The sequence below is a fragment of the Talpa occidentalis genome, unplaced genomic scaffold (assembly GCF_014898055.3).
Source record: "Talpa occidentalis isolate TD23 unplaced genomic scaffold, MPIMG_talOcc4v2.1 talOcc4.7, whole genome shotgun sequence".
NCBI classification, from domain to species: domain Eukaryota; kingdom Metazoa; phylum Chordata; class Mammalia; order Eulipotyphla; family Talpidae; genus Talpa; species Talpa occidentalis.
In genome coordinates this window covers 43,412,821-43,432,060 of record NW_023605083.1, presented here as the reverse complement: position 1 = coordinate 43,432,060, position 19,240 = coordinate 43,412,821, and the positions used below count along the sequence as shown (strand labels likewise).

Here is a 19,240-nt window from a genome sequence, read left to right as displayed (position 1 = left end):
AGGGGCCGGACGGTGCAGGGGCGCGCGCGTGAGGCTACGCTCGCCGGAGCCCCGCCCCGGCCAGCGGGGACCCGGGCGGACCGGGCCCGGCCTGGCTGGCACCGAAACCCTTGTAGCCAAGCCACCTGCGTTAGTGGCGACGCGGGGGAGCGCGGGGCCAGGGACTGTGGGCCTCAGGGAAGCCTGCTTCGGGGGTGCGGCTGGTGACAGGAGTGCTCGGGGCCTTCACCTGGGACTAGTGCCAGGTGAGTAGCGCCCTGGACCCGCCGCGCTTGCCTCGCTCCGAGGTGTTTCCCTGATGTTGCCGCGCTGGAGTCGGATCCCGGTTGAGTCTGGTAAACCCTGCTGGGAACATTACCCTGAAAACGGGCTGAAAGCTGGCCTGGAAAGGGGGACACGTACTCAGGAGGGCGTGGTGCTTTTACGCCCCATAATCTTTAAAATGAAAACGTACAGATTGTTGGAGAAAGCATCAGGGACAAGGTCAGCTCTTGGTCCCAAGGGAGGAGGAAGACTTTTATTCCTTAGCACTGGAATTGACAAGCCACGACCCGCCTTTCCCCGTTTTCGTAATCCCTGCTTATTGAGAAATGTTTTTACATTTTTAAATGGCTGAAAACGCAAAAAAAAAAAAAAAATGTGGCACGTAAAAATTATATGAAATTCAAATTTCAGTGTCCATAAAGTTTGATTAGAACACAACCATGTTTATTTGTTTATGTATTGTCTGGGACCACTCTCACTTCGCACCACCAGAGAGGTTTGTCTATCCCTTACCTGATAGATTGATTCTTCAGTGGGAGACAAGTGCTGACACACAAGAAATGCTGCATGCATAAGGTGGAAAGAGCACAGTCACTGTTGTTATGTTTAGGGAAAGAAGAGAGAATTGAAAATAAAACATTACACGAGAATCTACATAAAATGAAACTTCAGAATTTTTACTAGGGTTAGTGAAAGGATTGATTCCAAGGGAAAGGGGCATGGTTTGTTTATTCATGAAAGTGTTTACCAAGAAGGAGCAAAGTCTAATCAGTAGTAGAAAGAGATTTTCCTAAAGCATGGAAGGTAACAATCAAAATATCTATTGGGTAGATACTTACAAATACCAAGCTGCTCTTGAGATGTATTTAAAAAAATACAAAAACAGAAACACGTTTTGGGCCTCCCTGGTGGCGCAGCAGGTTGAGCACAGTGCTGTGAAGCTGTCCGCAGCCTCTGCAGCACTAGTTCGATCCTCAGCAGGCCAGGGAGCTACCCACATGGCATAGCAGACCTCTCCTGTCTCACCTGCTGCTGTCCTAAGCAGTGTATTTCAGTCAGTCTGTCTGTTCTGTTCCCCAGTCTGTCTCCAGTGAATCCTCTCACCTCCTGCACCTCTGGCCTGTACCCCAGTTGCATAAATAAATATGGATAAATAAATAAATCTTTAAAAAAATGTTTTGGTAGCATGGTATCTCTCAGATCATTTGTTACTGTCTTCTTTATAATCTGCTGATTCTGCCCATGGCAGCCCTGACCATTTTGCAGTTTAGAATACATAATGAACCATGTTTAGAAATTAAATTTAAAAAAATAAACCTAATGATGGAAAAAGCACTATACAACATGTTAGTTAGGGTAAAAAATACATCAAACTTACTCATTTGGGGTTTGCACTTGGCTGTCTTAGTCTGTTCTTCTCCTGTGCTAATATTCTGCTGTTGAGAAAAACTTTGCATTTATTGAAAGACTAAAGTCTATAAATATCCCATGAGGTTGGAGTACATACTAGTAAGGGATACCCTGGTTTGACAATGCTGGAAAGTCCAAATGGTTGTCTCTCCAGAGACATCCAATAATTTATAGTTTGTAGTTGATGAAGTTTGTATTTATTTCATGAAGTCTGTTGCTTGTGTGCCTTTGAAGCCTGGCAACCCAGGGTTGCAAAATTTTAATTTTTTTTAAAGATTTAATTATTTATACAAGCACTGGGTACAATCAGAAGTGTGGGAGAGTGAGAGAATTCACCAGAGCCAGAGCGGGGAACAGAACAGGCAGACTGACGAAATACACTGCTGAGGGGAGCAGAGGGCACAGCAGGAGAGGTCTGCGCACCATGAGGGACCCTCGCCAGCGGCCAGGGATCAAACTGGCGCTGCAGAGGCTTGGGGCAGCTTTGCAGCCAAGCGCTCAACCGCTGCGCCAACAGGGGAGGCCTGCAAAATTTTAAATTTTTAATTATAGTTTTTAAACAGGACAACAGGCAATGAAATATCGGAACGTGGTATAGAGGTGAAAAATACGAGGCCTGAATGTGGAGTTCACTGGAGACTTCCCTGTGCCTCCAAAAGAGTTATTGAATTAAATGACTTCCAAGATTGCTATGTCCAGTCCCCACCCCAATAATGTGGCCCTGTCTCATGTCTAGCTTTTGTTTGCTTTCCCACCTCTCCCACAACATTGTTGCCTGCTCATTGCTAATGAACTGTGCCCAGCATTTACTCAAACACTATCTTGGGCAGGCTATGACTTCCATCTAATGTAGAATTGAGAGCTCCGGTTGTAGTAAACTTGCATTTGACTGTGGGAGTTTGCTCAAGAGATTGTATAAGATGGTTCTTGACTCTCATGCCTCGGTTTCTGAATTTCTAGAGTTTCCACCCAGGTGACCTCCTCAAGCCTACTTCCAGTGCCACAACCACACTCAATTGTCTATATGCTATATTATATAGCATCCTCAGATATATGCACAGATGTAGCAAGAAACATAGTACTCCTTGCCATTCAGTGTGCACAACAAATGTGTATGTGTGTGTGAAGAGATATATACCATCAGTAACACATCAATAAAAAAGACATCAGTTATACATGAGACTCAGTTAGCCAGCTTATGTGCAACATCCTTTATTTGCTCTTGGTGATGAAGTACATTTTAGCAGCTTGAAAAAATAGAAAGAAATTATCTTGCTTGGTTTAGTTTCTTTTCTGGCTATTCATCTACCAGCTGTGTGACCATGGGCAAGTTACTCCACTGTCTGTGCCAGTTTAGATTGTGCAAACTGAAGGGGCAGACCAAGTGAGCTCCAAAACTATACTTCTCCAGACTTGAGAGTTTATGCTCTGACAAACTATCCAAAAATAAGCAAAGTGGGGCAAGGAATGACGTTTTGTAGGTTTTGGGTTTTTTTGGTCAACTGAGGACATTTGTCCACTATATACTGCCAAATTAATTTCATAGGAATAAGAACATCACCAGAACAGTAAAAAAGTTATCATCTCAGGATAAAGGGCAACCTTTCCTATTCCATAAAGGGATAGTTGGCAGCCCTGTACTGACATTAAAAGTAAGTGTAGGATAAAATAAACTCAAAAGCAGAAAAATTTATTTTATGGCACATGTTATATGCAGTCATTCCCCAATAAACAATTGGCAATTTGGATGGAGGTATATATTCAACAGTGCAAATCTAGATGAAGTCAGATGCCCAACTTGTTACTTGATTTTTATCACTGGATTATCCACATTCTATAGAAGACATCCACGCTGTACACAGCTTCTCCTTGCCACTATTGAATTGTCTTGTGTAGGCTTATTAATGAAAGTGACACTAAACCTTAAGCAATTGAACTCAATTTGGAATATTCTGATCGCCCCACAACCTCCCTCTTGGGGAAGTCTGAACACAGGTCAAGGACAGAAATCGCAAGGCTGCTGGAAGTTTCCAGCTCAGGGGCCATTCTGAAGTACAGCTTAGGTCCCTAAATCACCTAACTGGAACAGTCAGGGATAACCTTTTGGAATGACCATTTTAAGGTTCCCTGCTCCTGAGCCACCATTCACTTAAAATGAAATGGTCCATTGGGATATCCACAGGTGAGCCTCGGAGCCATTGCAAAACTGTCTTCTCCCCCTAGACCACTGGGTCAACAAATAATGGCCAGTGGCTGAAACCTTCAGGGAACATCTGCAGTCCATTTCATGATCTGGAACATGAATTTTGAATTCAGCCCAATAAAGGAAATGTTAATCTCAACTGAAAAAAGGAATTTCAGGGTGGCATGGCTTGGTGTGGTAACACACATGGGAAGGGTGTGAGCCTGTACCTCTAAATCGTATAGTGCTGTAAACCAGAGTTTTCTCAATTTTAAAAAAATGTCGTTCCAAGGAAGAAAAAAATAAGGAATCCCATTCTTCTCGTTAATACAGGCATTACCACAAAAAAAATATTCAATTACTATCATGTTTTGGCTCATAAAAAATTATGGAAATTTCTCATTTTAGGAGTACCTACATAATAGCCTTGATTTTGTCTCTTGGCTCACAAAGCCTCAAATATTTACTATATGGCTTGTTTGTGGAAAAGTTTGTCTATCCTAACCCCAGACCTAGGCTTCTGGGTGAGGAAATAGGCCAATAGTGAATTTCCCCCCTTTTCAGAAAGAGAGAAAGAGGGGCTTGCTTCATGGGTTCCCTGCTGTGGGGGTACTGGGGCATCTCCAGGTGATTGAATCATGAAGGTGAACGTGACCTAACTCAGGAGAGTATGAGTCTTTGTAGTGCGCTCTGAGGCCAAGCAACTTTTTCTCACTCTTAAAAAACAACCTGCTAGGATATAGGCTTGGCCATGCAGGCCCTGGCAGTTCACTGGACTTGCAGGCTGTCAGCATACACCAGCCATTCACACTCACTGGTGGAGAGTGGCAGGGAGAAGCCAGTATACAGTATGGATAATCTGTGGGGTAAATTGGAGATTGTGGTCATCTTTCCCCCTCACCTGGCCCTCTGAATTAGAACTTTCTTTTCTCTCTTTAATCATCTAAATGATATGCATTCATTTTTTTTTTAATTTTAGGAAGACGTGGTTTTCAAAGTTTATAATGAAAACATTTGTCATTGGAATCAGTGGGTGAGTAATTTTGCTACAAACACCTGGTTAAGATATTCACATGTCTAAAGGGTATTTTCTTATGGACATGGTGGGAAGAACAGCAGTGAGGATTCCTGAATCTTAGAGAACAGTGGAATGTTGGCTACATAAATGCCAACAGAGAGATGCGAGTGTTTCCTCTAAAAAGAGAAACGTGTCAGTAAAGAGTTGGCCTGCTGTACCATTTACTTCTGGAGCTGACACTACAGGCAAGGCGTAATCAGACACTTCCCCAACTTGGGGTGATTTATAATTCTCCATATGGCTGCTACTTCAGCAGGAAGGAGGAGAAAATCTATCATTTCTTTCCTGACATGCCCAGTTTTAGACATTTTGAATATGGAACCACCTCATCTCACTCCTTTTCCCCTATACTTAGGGTGACCTTATATCCTGAGCTCGTCCCTATTGCTCTGGCATAATTATTAGTAGTGTGTCCCTCCCCTTCTCAGAAGTGTCCTAAATTTTATTGCCACTCTACCTAAAGTACCAGGGGGCATGCAAAAAAGACATCAACAACTCAAGAGGACATTATTTGTATTATATTCATTTCTTTTCTGAGTATACTCACATTAGGTGTGGTTCAATTAATTAACAATTTAATATTTAGTGAAAGGTTTGTGATTTGGGGGAGATCATTTTATTATTATATTGTTAAAGTATTAAATGACAGAACTCTGCTCTGTCTTGCTTCCATCTAATCAGAACCAAAATTCAGTGTGGCGCTGCATTGCTTCTCTTGTGTGTTCCCTCCTATCCACACTCACCGCCACTGTCCTAATTCAGGGCCTCACTCCTTAATTCCAGTTTCCCCGCTTCCCGTAACCTTTCCATATACCTCCATCGGGTTAAACTTTGTACAAAAGTTTTTAAATTATTGTTTCATTGCTGAACAATATTCCATGGTTTCCAGTTATCTAGAATGACATTGGAATTTCCTGGTATGTTGAATACCATCCATAAACAGTAAAAGAAATTATTAGCTTCAGGAGTAGATAGGTTGAAGGAAAGACTTGATGTAGACCTCAGTGGTGTTACCAAAGACTCAGTTTTCTCTTAGACTCTTCTCTGTGTCTTCATGTGGACTCACTGTGGAGTTGGCTCCATTTTTTTTTTTTTTTTTTTAATGACAAGGGGCTACCAGCAGCTCCTGGGACTTCTTAGCTCATCTGCCATTAGAGGGGGGGAAAAAAAGTGTTTCTCTTCCCCTAGGTCATGGGTCTCCCTTCACATACCTACAGTCACTGTGGCAAAAGCTAAGGGATTTTCTTAATTAGTTTAGGTCATGGGGCCTTGCACAGAGTTGAGAGTGGGGTCAGTCCTAAACAGAAATCAGAAGAAGGAATGGAATCTGGGGAAGCAACTATCATGTTCACTATAGGATCCAACCCAACTTTCATTCTCCATGTGTGAATAAAAGTACCCTCTTCTTGTATTCCAGGATGATATCCTCTGTCTAGAAGCCTGCCTCAGGCTTTCTTGCCAATGCATTAGAAACTACCCATAACTTCCTAGAAAGCCTCTTCAGCACCTGTCTCTTTCTCAGCAAGTGTCAGGATTTCATTTTAGTGCAATTGCTGCTGCCGAATCAGTGAAGCTCTTGCCAGAGTCAGCTGCCATGACCTCTACCACTGCCTTTATTCCTTCCTCCACTGTGTTGTAGATTTCTTATGTACATACCACACATATTTGTGTTGTATGAAGTATTGTTCCAGTTGAGACTGCAAGGAATAGTAGGGGTTCCTAAAGGATTCAAGGAGCATCATGAACCTCCTGAAAATTTAATGCATGTTCATATTTTAGGGGAAAGATTTTATAACCATCATCAGATTCTTACAGCATTCATGATGCTAAGAAATGTAAGCTCCATGGGTGCTGGGAGTTAGACTTTGTATCTCATTTCCATTATTTGCTAGTTGTTAACTTGGACAAGTTTTATGGGTATATGACTTTTCTTTTTTTTTTTTTTTAATAGAGGCATTTATTTATTTATTTATTTATTTGTTTGTTTGTTTGTTTGTTTATACATGCACTGGGTACAGTCAGAAGCGCGGGAGGGTGAGAGAATTCACCAGAGCCAGAGCAGGGAACAGAGCAGGCAGAAGGACCGAAGTACACTGCTGAGGGGAGCAGCGGGCGGCAGGAGAGGTCTGCGCGCCATGTGGGACCCTCCTCCTGTGGCCGGGGAGCAGCCGGCGATCAAACCGGCGCCGCAGAGGCCGCGGTCAGCTTCGCAACCAACCCAGCACTCAACCGCTGCGCCACCGGGGAGGCCCGGTATATGACTTTTCAATCCTTTGTTTCCTAAATTGGAAAATTGGACTATTATAGCTACTTGTGTGGCATTATTCTCCACCTATTTGCATAAATGCAGTTTTTAACTTCTCTCTATCCCACTGTCACGTTCCAAATACTATGACCCCTATTGGCAATTGGCATGTAAAAAAGTACATGAACCAGGACTTGTGCATATATTTGGGTGTTCTGAATAAGTAAGGAAGTTGGTCCAAGTAGTCAGTCACACATTTTCTTTCGCTTGATCCTAGGAGAGAACACACTCCTGTATTAGCACGGGAAAATTTCATAACATTTTTTTCAATGCATAGGGTAACACCCAGCCATTTTCCTTGTTTTCGAAGGGGTTGCTCATATCCTATCTAGCTGTATATTCTAAGGTTAAATGAAAAATCTTGTAAATTACATTCCTTCTACTTCATAGACATAAGGTATTTTGAGGAATAAACACTAGTTCCTTTTCCCTCTTCTGATGATAAATAATACATCTCATCTGGGAGTAAGCACATCTGGGATTAAGGTTCTTGTAATGTGCAGTCAGGAATTTTTTGTGGTATGGACATTGGTAGTATCGTGATTTCTTGACTTATCAGGGTAATGATTTAAAATGGACAAAATAAAATACACCAATGCAAAGGAATCCTGTTATATTGAAATATAGTTATAAAATATTTTTTAAAATAAAGGGTGAGATAATATATAACACTTCTTGTTATTAAATAACATGGTCCAGTAGTGGGTCAAAAAATTGCCATAAATCAGAATAATAGAGATTGTCATTGATGCTTCAAGTTATCTCCCCGACTATAACCTAATACAAAGATATCTGTGATTTCCATTGGTGACAAAGTCATAGCTGCTATTGTTACTCCTATACTATTATTACTTATATTTAATATTAAAGGATATGCCAAATTTCTTTTGGAATGAGTGAAAATAAAGAAATATATTTTCCATTCAAATCCCAAGACCCTGAATTTGTTCACTGATCATTTGTAAGTGTATCAGCCCTGGGTTCAAAAACTGAAAAAAAGCTCACTAGAGAAGTGCTTCCCATGTGCTAGATGGTGCTAGATGCTGGAAAAGTAAATACATAGTGGAGTTAGAGTCCCCATTGTTCTCCATGTCACAGTCCAGCCAGGAGGGACAAGTAACTGGATAAGCGACAGTGGACCTCCCATTTAGCCCCAAAGAAGAGAGAGACAAAGAGAAAAGGAAGTCATAGTTATAAAGTTAAATTGTGAATTCATGATAGATGGACGTGTAATAAGCCACTCCTGCCTTTTTCTCCACTCTGCATTAAAACAAAAAAAATCACTATGACATACATAGTTTTATATACTTGTACTATTATAAAATGTGCTACTCATATTCTGTTACATATGAACCATGTGAATATTTCACCATAGACAAAAAATTCTTTTGTTTCCAGTACAACATCTGTATTTTTAAGTCTTAGTATTACCCAGCTCACTTACCCAACTTTTCTCTAATCCTTCCCAGCTTCTTATGTTACTTAGATTTGTTTGTTTGATTTTGCCAACAGAAAATGCATTATATTTTTTAAAGATTTATTTATTTATGCATACAAGAACTGGGTACAGGCCAGAGGCAGGTGGGGGCTGAGATGATTCACCAGAGACAGAGTGGGGAACAGAACAGGCAGATTGACTGAAATACACTGCTGAGGGGAGCAGTGGGCAAGACAGGAGAGGTCTGCTGCGCCATGTAGGTTGCTCCCTGGCTGACTGGGGATCGAACTCATGCTGCAGAGGCTGTGGATAGCTTCATAGTGCTGACACTTAACCCCTTACACCACCAGGGAGGCCCAGGAAGAAAATGCTTCATATATGTCAATAATTTTTCATTTTTTTTATTGACAGTAATTTTTCTTATCACATACTTTTAAATATTAGTTTTCTAAGGTAATTTTAAAGTGTCTGATGATTTTCTAATGTATTTTCCTTCTTTTGTTTTTTTCTCCCCCTTGGTTCAGTGTGACAAATGGTGGAAAGACAACACTGGCTAAAAATTTGCAGAAACATTTACCTAATTGCAGCATCATATCTCAGGATGATTTCTTTAAGGTACCTATAAAACTTAGATAATTTATTTTAAACAAAAAAGTTCTAGTTGTAAACTTAAGTTACTATCAATATATAAAAGCATTTACTAAGTGATAATGTCTGTAGTGAAGGTAGACTCAATGCAATAGTATTACTTATCCACTAGATGGCACCACTAATGGATGAGGATCTTTGATTTTATCCTTTTTTTTGTTTAAAAAAAAGATTTATTTATTTATTTATTTATTTATTTATACAAGCACTGGGTACAGTCAGAAGCGCGGGAGGGTGAGAGAATTCACCAGAGCCAGAGCGGGTAGCAGAACAGGCAGACTGACGAAATACACTGCTGAGGGGAGCAGCAGGCGCTGCAGGAGAGGTCTGCGCACCATTGATTTTATCCTTATCAGCCAAAGTATTTATAATCATTTCTTCATTCTGTAATTTTATTATTTCTGCATTGCAGTTTTAATGGATACCTATTATTTTTCCAGCCAGAGTCTGAGATAGAGAAAGATAAAAATGGATTTCTGCAGTATGATGGTAAGTAGATGAGCTTTAAAACATATGCTAATAATCATTTTCTCTTTCAAACCCAAATAACTTCACTATTTATGAAAACAGTCTCAAAAATGTGTTTAAATATACTTTTGTACTTTCAACCTACTTTTGTAAAAGTTTCTGATTTTTGTTCAGCTACTTAAATAAATGAAATATTTACCGTAATTTTGTAATTGAAACTGAAAACACTGGAATGAGAAAGATTTTTCCTCCAAAGTTGGAGCAAGGTGAGTTTGCTATTATTTTACAATATGGTATGGCTGGGGCATACCAACTATACTCCTCTTCCCATCCCAACTTCCATCTCACCTGGAACAAACTCTTAGCATTTAATTTTGGAGCTTTCTTTTCCAGTCACCAAGGTACTAGGCTGCTGTTTTTTTCTTTTCACTACTCAAAAAAATTAGTGAATGTTTTTTAGATGAATTCTCCTCACTTTGGTCAGGCTATCATCAGACAACATTTATTCTCCTGTAGAGAATATCATGCCAATAAACTACATTTAATGGTTTTCTCAACTTTTATTAATCAACAAGATCATCACTAAATGCTTGTACAAAATACTTTCTACTCTGGGTTTTTTTTGTTTGTTTGTTTGTTTGTTTGTTTTGTTTTTTTGTGGAACCTTTGCTGGCGGCCGGGGAATGAACTGGCGCTGCAGAGGCTGCGGGCAGCCTCACAGCCCAGCACTCAACTGCTGCACCACCAGGGGAGACCCTACTTTTGTATTTTTTTTTTAATTTTTCATAATACAGATGTTTCATGCATACTGATTTGTCAATGCTACGATTTAAATTTAGCTAAAATGTTTGTTATTAGATATTTTGAAAGGTAAATGAAATACTATTATACATTTATAAAACCCTGGATATACTCATAAAAAGCTGCATCATAAGACTTTTAGTTGCACTGACTTCATGCTTCTGTGTGTTTGTCTTTAGTGCTTGAAGCACTTAACATGGAAAAAATGATGTCAGCCATTTCCTGCTGGATGGACAGCCCAAGACACTCTCTGGTATCAACAGACAGAGGAAGCAGTGAGGAAACTTCCATTTTAATCATCGAAGGTTTCCTTCTCTTTAATTATAAGTAAGCATCCTCACTTGAATAATGACTCAATAAATGGAGAAAATACCCTATGAGCTAAATGTGCTGTTATTTTAGGCCCCTTAACACTATATGGAATAGAAGCTATTTTCTGACCATTCCTTATGAAGAATGTAAGAGGAGGAGGAGGTAAGTTTTGAAATCACCATTTTGGATTATAATTCAAATGACAAAATTTAGGAAAAACAAGGAAAACAGCATTATTGTGTTTATATAATTGAGTGTACATGTCATTTTTCTAACAAGGGAAGCCTCAATTCTTTTACACAAACAACAAACTTTTTTCTAACATAAATGGTCATCCATGTGGAGTAACACAAATTATCTAAGAAAAGGCACTTATGCAAATTATTTGACTCACTTCTCCTGAATCCTCAAATGAAGCAATCACATGTTGATTATATTTTTTTAATTAGCTGAGTTTATATTTTTTAATTCTTTAGTAAAGTATTAGAAGGGAAAAACTTAATTATGAATGATATTCAGTAAACCACAAAGTTAATTTTGATTTAGAGAACTAAAATCATTTTATTGTCTTTGTAACTGGTCATGAATCCAAAATAGGTGGTCTTAATCCTGTTTAGATTCAGACTGTGTGACTTTCCCATTACCCTGACCATTATTACTTTACCTTATCAATGTGTGCTTCTATTAACATAGAGCTTCCTGCATTTTTGCACAGTACAAGAGTCTATGAGCCTCCAGACACCCCAGGCTACTTTGATGGCCATGTGTGGCCCATGTATCTAAAGCACAGACGGGAAATAGAGGACATCACCTGGGATATCAGTGAGTGCCTTCTCTCCCTCCATAAAAGGCTTTTTTTGGATCACTGCCTCAAAGGACCTTCGGAGGCATTTTTTTCACGTATTAGATTATAAAAGAACTCTAAGCTTGAACATTTTCCTACAACTGGCTCTCCTGGTTTCTCTTTGTCTCTTTGGCTCTTGTCAAAGCTTGTCAACTTCTAGAGGGTCATCCATTCAACACCTATTGAATGCCTTTCATGTTCAAGGTACTACACTAGTGATACCAAGGGACATGAGGCAGACCCAGTCCCTAACTGTATGGAACCAGCATTCTGTTGTCTGTGAACAGACAGTAAACACACTGACTGCACAACCATGTACTTTCTAGCCAGGGGGACTGCCCAGGTCCCAGTACTCGGAGAAAGTGAGCGAGCCACATTTAATCTACACTCTGACAGGTTTAACTGGATAATAAAGGGGTATAAAAAGAGATTGGTTATGGGGATAGAAGATGACCCCAGACAGTAGGTATGGCACATTGAACAGCTAGAGGGCAGGAAGGAATGAGCAGCATCTGAGAGGTTCCTATGTCTGTGGTAGAGAAACCAAGGGCAAGAGGCAGTGCTGGAGATACAGCAAGGGCAAGGCCTACATATTCTAAAAGAATATGGAAGCTCTCTACAGAGAGGTTTTAAACAAGGAAATCGTAGATATCAAATTCTTGTTTTAGTAAGATCTCTCTGACTGTGGAGGTGTGATAGTGGACATACACACTCAACAGAACTGGGGAATAGAACAGATATGGAGGGTGAGGGAAATTGAGGTGTTGAGAATAATACCTTGGAAACTGACAGATTTTTTGTTTTGTTTTGTTTTGCTTTTTGAAAACAGAAAAATATAGGAATTGCACATTCGTAAGGTAGGAGTGTCAGTCTGTTTTACACATAATAAGATTGGGATGCCTGAGAGATAGAAAGCAGTGATTTGGGGGTAAATATCGGCCTGGCCTAAGAACATTTTACTGGGATACAGAGCTTAACAGTGAAGACACAGGAGGCTGGAGGGAGCTACCCGCATGGCGTACCAGACCTTTCCTGACTTGCCCGCTACTCCCCTCAGCAGTCAATCTGCCTGCTCTGTTCCCCACTCTGTCTCTGGTGAGTCCTCTCACCCCTCACACCTCTGGCCTGTATCCTGTTCTTGGATGCATAAATAAATACATCTTTAAAAAAAAAACCTGACATATACTTTCATAATAGAGGAAGTTCCCGTTTGTAAGAAGTTTTATGGCTTCTAGAGTGGCTGTTAGAGCCATGCCAAAAGCCTGTAGGGCCTCCCCAGGCTATGGCAGCCATTATGATCCTTTCTTTAATTCCATTCCACCCACCTCTTTACCCCTCGAGCTGCTGCTGAGGTGTGTCCACACCACTTATAGCTTGGACCATAGTTATAGGTCCAGCCTCTTACTGCCCCTGCCTTGCTGAAATGCCTTCAAATAGTCTCCAGCCCTAGGGATAAAGTCTCCACAACCAGACATCAAGACTTGTAAGGACGAATGCACAATTGTGCTCTAAAATCTCTGTACTCTTTCTGCCTCTCTACCTCATAGCCTTCCGAAACTCTGCATCTTCTTAACTGGTGGAATTCTCTCTGCCAGTTTTCTAACTACAAGTTCCTTTCTTTCTTTTAACCTAGATAACTTCTACTTTTTCTCCAAAACTCTGGGTTTGGAAGATTCTGATTCAGTACAGATAAGGCAGTACCCATACCCCTGCATGGTTTAAGAAACTTCACAGGTTAGGGGCCTTCCCGGTGGTGCTGGCGGTTGAGCGCAGCACTCTGAAGCTGTCCACAGCCTCTTCAGTGCCAGTTCTATCCCTGCCGGCCTTGGAGCAACCCACATGGCGAGCAGACCTCTCCTGTCTCTCCTACTGCTCCCCTCATCAGTGTATTTCATCAGTCTGCCTGTTCTGTTCCACGCTCTGTCTCTGGTGAATCCTCTCACCCTCCGGCACATCTGGACTGTACCCTGGTTCTTGTATAAATGAAAATAAAATCTTTTAAAAAAAAAAACTTCACAAGTGATCCTTATGCTGTTTCTTTTTCTTTCTTAAAAATTAATTTTATATCACATAGCGTGCATTCTCTATATAAAACTCAGAATATTTACCTATTATCCCTGACTGTAATCTATTTCTCTCCTTAATAGCTATTAATTTCTTTTTAATTTATGGTCCTGAGCTCTTTGGTTAAAACTATCTGCATTTCAAGCAATGTCAGGTGCCAGAGTAAACACCTGTATTAATAAGCCTGTTTGCATTTGTAACTGCTCTCTTCTCCCCTTCTCAGTTTACCTAGATGGAACAAAATCTGAAGAGGACCTCTTTTCACAAGTGTATGAAGATCTAATACAAGAACTGGCAAAACAAAAATGTAAGGATTGGTCTGTTGAAGTGGATGGTGAAGGAATAGGCAGGAAACTCATTCATGACATTCCTGAGAGTAGCATACTAGAGTGCTGGTATAAGAGGGATGATATCCATTCACCCATTGCTTTGAAGACAATTCAGAATCAGAGATTCTGGACTTGGGGCCTTGATTATTTTGTTGATGAGGCTTTTTAAAAGTGAAACATTTATCCATTTTATATCTCTTAATGCTCCTAATGATATGTTAGTTAAAAATTTTTAGTAGATAGCTGTTATTTCTATGGATTTGAAATTATTCTTTGGGCAAATGACTTCTCACATCTTGCCCACTGCTTCTCTTAGCAGCATATTTCAATAAATTCCCCTTTTCTGTTTTCCAATTTAAAAAAAGGAATTCTTCGTTGGGTCAAGTAAAGCTAAAATGATGATTATCTCATTTCAATATATCTAACATATCCCTTCATTATTCCTCTTAAATATTTTCCATGGATATCTATTTCCTAAATGCCTCAAAACCCCCAGAAAATTAAAAATATATATTTATTTAATGTTTGTTTAAGGTTTTCATTCTAAATGACATATTTTGCAAATCCACCTTAATCTGGTTTAAGCAGAAAGTTAGGGGCCGCACTGGCTTTAGGCTCAGCTAGATTAAGGAGCTCAAATGGGTCTCTGCCTCATTCCACTTTCTGTTTGAGTTTATTTTGAATTCAGGCCTTCCACTCACAGATACCTTTGTTGGCAGCACCATTCTCCTAACTCCAACAACCCAATAGAAAAAGACAGTTTCCTTTTTCAAGATTGCCCATGAGTTGATGAATGTTGGAGCTAGGTGGATACAGGGGGCTTTTATGTTTGTTATTACTACTTTTGCATATGTCTAAAATTCTTCATTTTAAACAGAAAGCATTTTTCTACTTTAGCTCAGGAATATGAGCTTTATAGGTAATAATTTGATTTGACCTTATGACGTTAGCCAAAAGCTCCTGATTTAAGAGGAGAAATTCCCTAAAAGGAAAGAAGTGTAAGAGGTACAAACCAGAAGAAGGATGAAAATGCAGGATGGGAGAACAAAATTATAGATCTAGTTGTTAAACTTGAACTAAAAGGGTTTTCATGGCTAACATGTAAAATGTAACCATCAGCTGGCTTGAGAAAAGACAGCATCAGTCACTCCAGCAATGAAGTATATTTCATGCATTTTTGGTGAAAAGCAACAACCCTAGTCTAAATGTCATCATCTCTCAGTAAGAATTAGATTTCCTGGGTTCTAAGTAATTCCTGTCCAACTACGGACTGTGCCATTGATCCTACACACTCCTAATTTCAGCATCAGCTCTTCCTGTAGGCATGAGCCCATCTGAAGAAATTTTTAGGTCCACTTGGAATCCTTGCCAGATATGCCTGCCCACACCGGCCATCTGTTAATTTGATGAAAGGCAGGCCTCATAATGGGGCCCAGGGCCTCAGCACCAGAATGAAGGAAGGGGTCAGCCTTCATAATTGATAGCACCTTGGCCACTTTTTTGAGAATTATTGGCTCCCTTTCTGACCATAATGAGATACTTCAGGGGCATTTCAGCTGCTAGACACCTAAACCTCTCAATTTTCTCCATAATGGCCTGTGCTCAGGTCCAATTCTTCAGACACTGGAGTTTGGCTTTATGTTCTACCTACTAATAAAGATGAAAGGAACCTTGATGTAGCTCAGGCAAATTGCACCTACTTCCATATCAAAATGCCAATTTCACCATCTTTTCAGCAGGCAGCTTTTGATAGATACTGTAAGCTCACAAGAAAGTACATTTACATATGTGTGACACCCTCCTCTTTCCATGCCTATTTCCTAGAAGTTTATAAGGAAGTATTCAATTCTATTTCTTAAGGTTATCTCAAGAATTGTGTTATAGATATTAGGTAGAGTTTAAAAAATGATTTAAAAATAACAAATATTAGTAGAGACATAAAATTCAAAGCAAATCAACTTCTCCTACCTCCAAGAGCCATTAGTTGTTTTCCAGTTGTATAAATAAGTTGCTGTTATCTATACAAACCCACCACTTCTCCTAGTTCTTTCACAGTGCCTTGGTGAAGCCAGCCTATAGTCTTAGATTGGTGTAACCCTTAGTTTGGAACTGAGCTAGTACTGAGGTCTTTCAGATGTTTCAACTGAAAACTCTTCAAGCTTCTCATAACATCTTATAAACCTGCTTATCTATATTCATTCTGTGCATTTAAAATCATAATTGAGATAAAGTAATAATAATGAAGGGAAAATAACAAAGACCGAATTTCATTATTAGTGAAACAAATGGTCCAGCAGAGTAAAGATATGAAGTCATATGTTTAATCCTTATTTAAATCCAGATTTGGGGCCTCCCTAGTGGTGCAAGGAGTTAAGCACTGCACTGTGAGGCAGTCTGCAGCCTCTGCAGCATGAGTTCAATCCCCAGCCAGTCAGGGAGCAACCTACATGATGCAGCAGACCTCTCCTGTCTCACCCGCTGCTCCCCTCAGCAGTGTATTTCAGTCAGTCTGCCTGTTCTGTTCCCCGCTCTGTCTCTGGTGAATCCTCTTGCCGCCCCCCGCCTCAGCCCCTGCATCTCTGGCCTGTACCCCAGTTCTTATAGGCATAAATAAATAAATCTTAAAGAAAATAAATAAATAAATCCAAATTTGACGAAAAATTTAAAAATTATCTGTTTTCACAATAACAAGGCAGTCTAGTCACCAGGAACATTCAAATTCCCTTTAGCACTAGTTATTTTAATCTTGTTATTAAAGCATATTAATTATTTTAAAGAATTTTTAATATAAAGGCAAAAGAGGAAAAATAATGACTGGTATTCCCAGCCGTTAGCAAGTTAACATTTTAACGAGTATAAACCTAATATTGATGATATTCACATCAGTCTCTCTTACATGGCTACCTGGTTAACTGCTGTGCCTACTTCTGTTTTAAAATTGTTATTTAATATTTAAGCAGCTTTCTAGAAAACTCACTATATAATGAAACTAAATAGTTCTTGCTGTTAAAGGAATCAGGCTGAGTTCTACTATGCCCATTGAAAATGAACTGTAAGACTTGATATTGAACCTTAATGCAGAGGAAAGATGTCATATGCCTAGTTTCAAGGCAAAGGAATAAACAATTAATTGCAAATTAATTCAGTAGTCTAATTTTTGAATTTTTCTTTTGGCATTTTTCTACATTGAATTTTAAATGTAATAGTATAACCATCTAGAATAATACTTCAAATTAACATAAGATTATTGAACCATTTCCCAGTTATTGCATGTTAGCATTAATATGTTTTTTACATTGACAAATAATATACTGTGAAAATATCTGCACATATTGCTGGTTTTCTTCTTGCATATTAAATTTTTTCAGAAGTAGTAATTTCTTAGTCAAAGGGTATAATCATTTTATATTTTATACTAAAAAATGTGTATTTCTCTGACATGAGCTATGTAATAGGAATGTGGCAGGGCTATCATTGGGTTCCTAAGCCAAGTCACTTAGTGTTCGGCTAGACTTCCTTGTTTAAGAGCAAAAACTAGGGCCTCCCTGGTGGCACAAGGGGTTAAGCACCGCACTCTGAAGTGGTCCACAGTCTCTGCAGCACGAGTTTGATCCCTGGCTGGCCAGAGAGCAACCCACATGGTAAAGCAGGCCTCTCCTGTCTCACCTGCTCTCCCCTCAGCAGTGTATTTCAGTCAGTCTGCGTGTTCTGTTCCCCACTCTGTCTCTGGTGAGTCCTCTCACCCTCCTGCGAATATGGCCTGTACCCCAGCTCTTGTATGCATAAATAAATCTTTAAAAAAAAAAAAGTAAAGGTAATAATACTTTCCCCAAATCAAGGATAACACTCCAAAACAAGAATTCTACTGCACCCTTTGTAATATTTTTCTTGAAGCTTAGGATTAATGTACCAATTACAAATGACATTGGATATCTGATATCTTAATTTAGGTTTAAATTTAATACATGGATCAGAATAATGAGTCTTGGATTCTACTTAGTATTCTTTACAGAAAACCAGCATTTCTAGCTCCAGAATCCCTGTAATTCTAATATACTTAGATTGACTGTTAGTGTGAAAATTTAATAAAATGAGAATTAGAATTGTACATCAAATTTTTTTCTGTTTATGTTTGCTCCCTAGGTACGCAAGTAGAAGCATCTAAAGTTTGCAAGTAACAGTATAAATATGAAATGCACTGAATCCTTCCTGGGAGGAAACTCAAAGTAATATATTTAAGTACTTTAACCAAGATATAATATGAACTTTGGTAAAAGGACAGTTGGTTGGTTTGTTCATTTGCTTGTTTTATCACAAAGGATTTCTCCAACCTGTGGAACAGTAGTTATCCATGGGGGGCAGGAATTTACCTTACTCTTATTCCAGAGAGCACATAGCTATAGTATAGGTCACAAAACAGTTCCTACTAGGCCAATGATTGTGTATGTGTATACACACATATCAAGTATCATAGGACATGTACCTCATACACAATATACTATGATATTTTTCTATTTTTAATAAAAGAACATAATGGTTCTTTTATTGGTTACATATTGGTTACCATCCCATACCAATGCCCATCTCCTGCAAATGATGGCATTATAAGAGTAGCAGTCACATTGAATAAACTATTTCAGTATCTTATGTGTATTTTGTCATTCTTGCTGCTGTTAATGTTTTAGCATGTCTAAAGCCATTGGTTCATATTGTCACTTAGGTTAAGATTTTGTTACAAATAAGTTTTTTTTGTTTTATTTTGTTTTTGTGAAACCAGTGTTCTAAACTCACAGAAATAAGTTAGTTACTTTAATAATATATAATATAAGGAACCTTCCCCTGAAAAGCCCAGGCTGGAAATCTGAATTAATTTTTTGAGGCCTCTTTCAAAAGCTGGATTTTAAATTACCTGCTATAGTGATCAGCTTTTTGTTTATTAATAACACATTGCCCACAACCCTCTTAGTCCTTACAGATATAAAATATGATGTTACATTAATTTTAAATATTCTCAATGGCTTTATTTGATCAGCTCTCATTATTTGTAAATTTCTAATTTCTTTGCACTCAGTGATGATTAGGAGGTTTTTGGTCACA

The 19,240-nt window shown here is 39.2% G+C and overlaps 1 protein-coding gene across 2 annotated transcripts; it reads left to right on the top strand.

Annotated features, from left to right (window-relative positions):
• Nucleotides 1–62: 62 nt before the first annotated feature.
• Nucleotides 63–18,777, top strand: NMRK1 (nicotinamide riboside kinase 1). Of its 2 annotated transcripts, XM_037493564.2 has the most exons (9): nucleotides 63–245; nucleotides 4,836–4,889; nucleotides 9,202–9,292; nucleotides 9,766–9,814; nucleotides 10,774–10,921; nucleotides 10,997–11,068; nucleotides 11,622–11,728; nucleotides 14,038–14,121; nucleotides 18,287–18,777. In XM_037493564.2, the coding sequence occupies exons 2-9, from the start codon at nucleotides 4,861–4,863 to the stop codon at nucleotides 18,319–18,321; spliced, it is 615 nt and encodes a 204-aa protein (XP_037349461.1). In that variant the 5' UTR covers nucleotides 63–245; nucleotides 4,836–4,860; the 3' UTR covers nucleotides 18,322–18,777. The 2 variants fall into 2 exon arrangements, with proteins under 2 accessions (XP_037349461.1, XP_037349462.1); XM_037493565.2 differs by lacking the exon at nucleotides 10,997–11,068.
• Nucleotides 18,778–19,240: the final 463 nt, after the last annotated feature.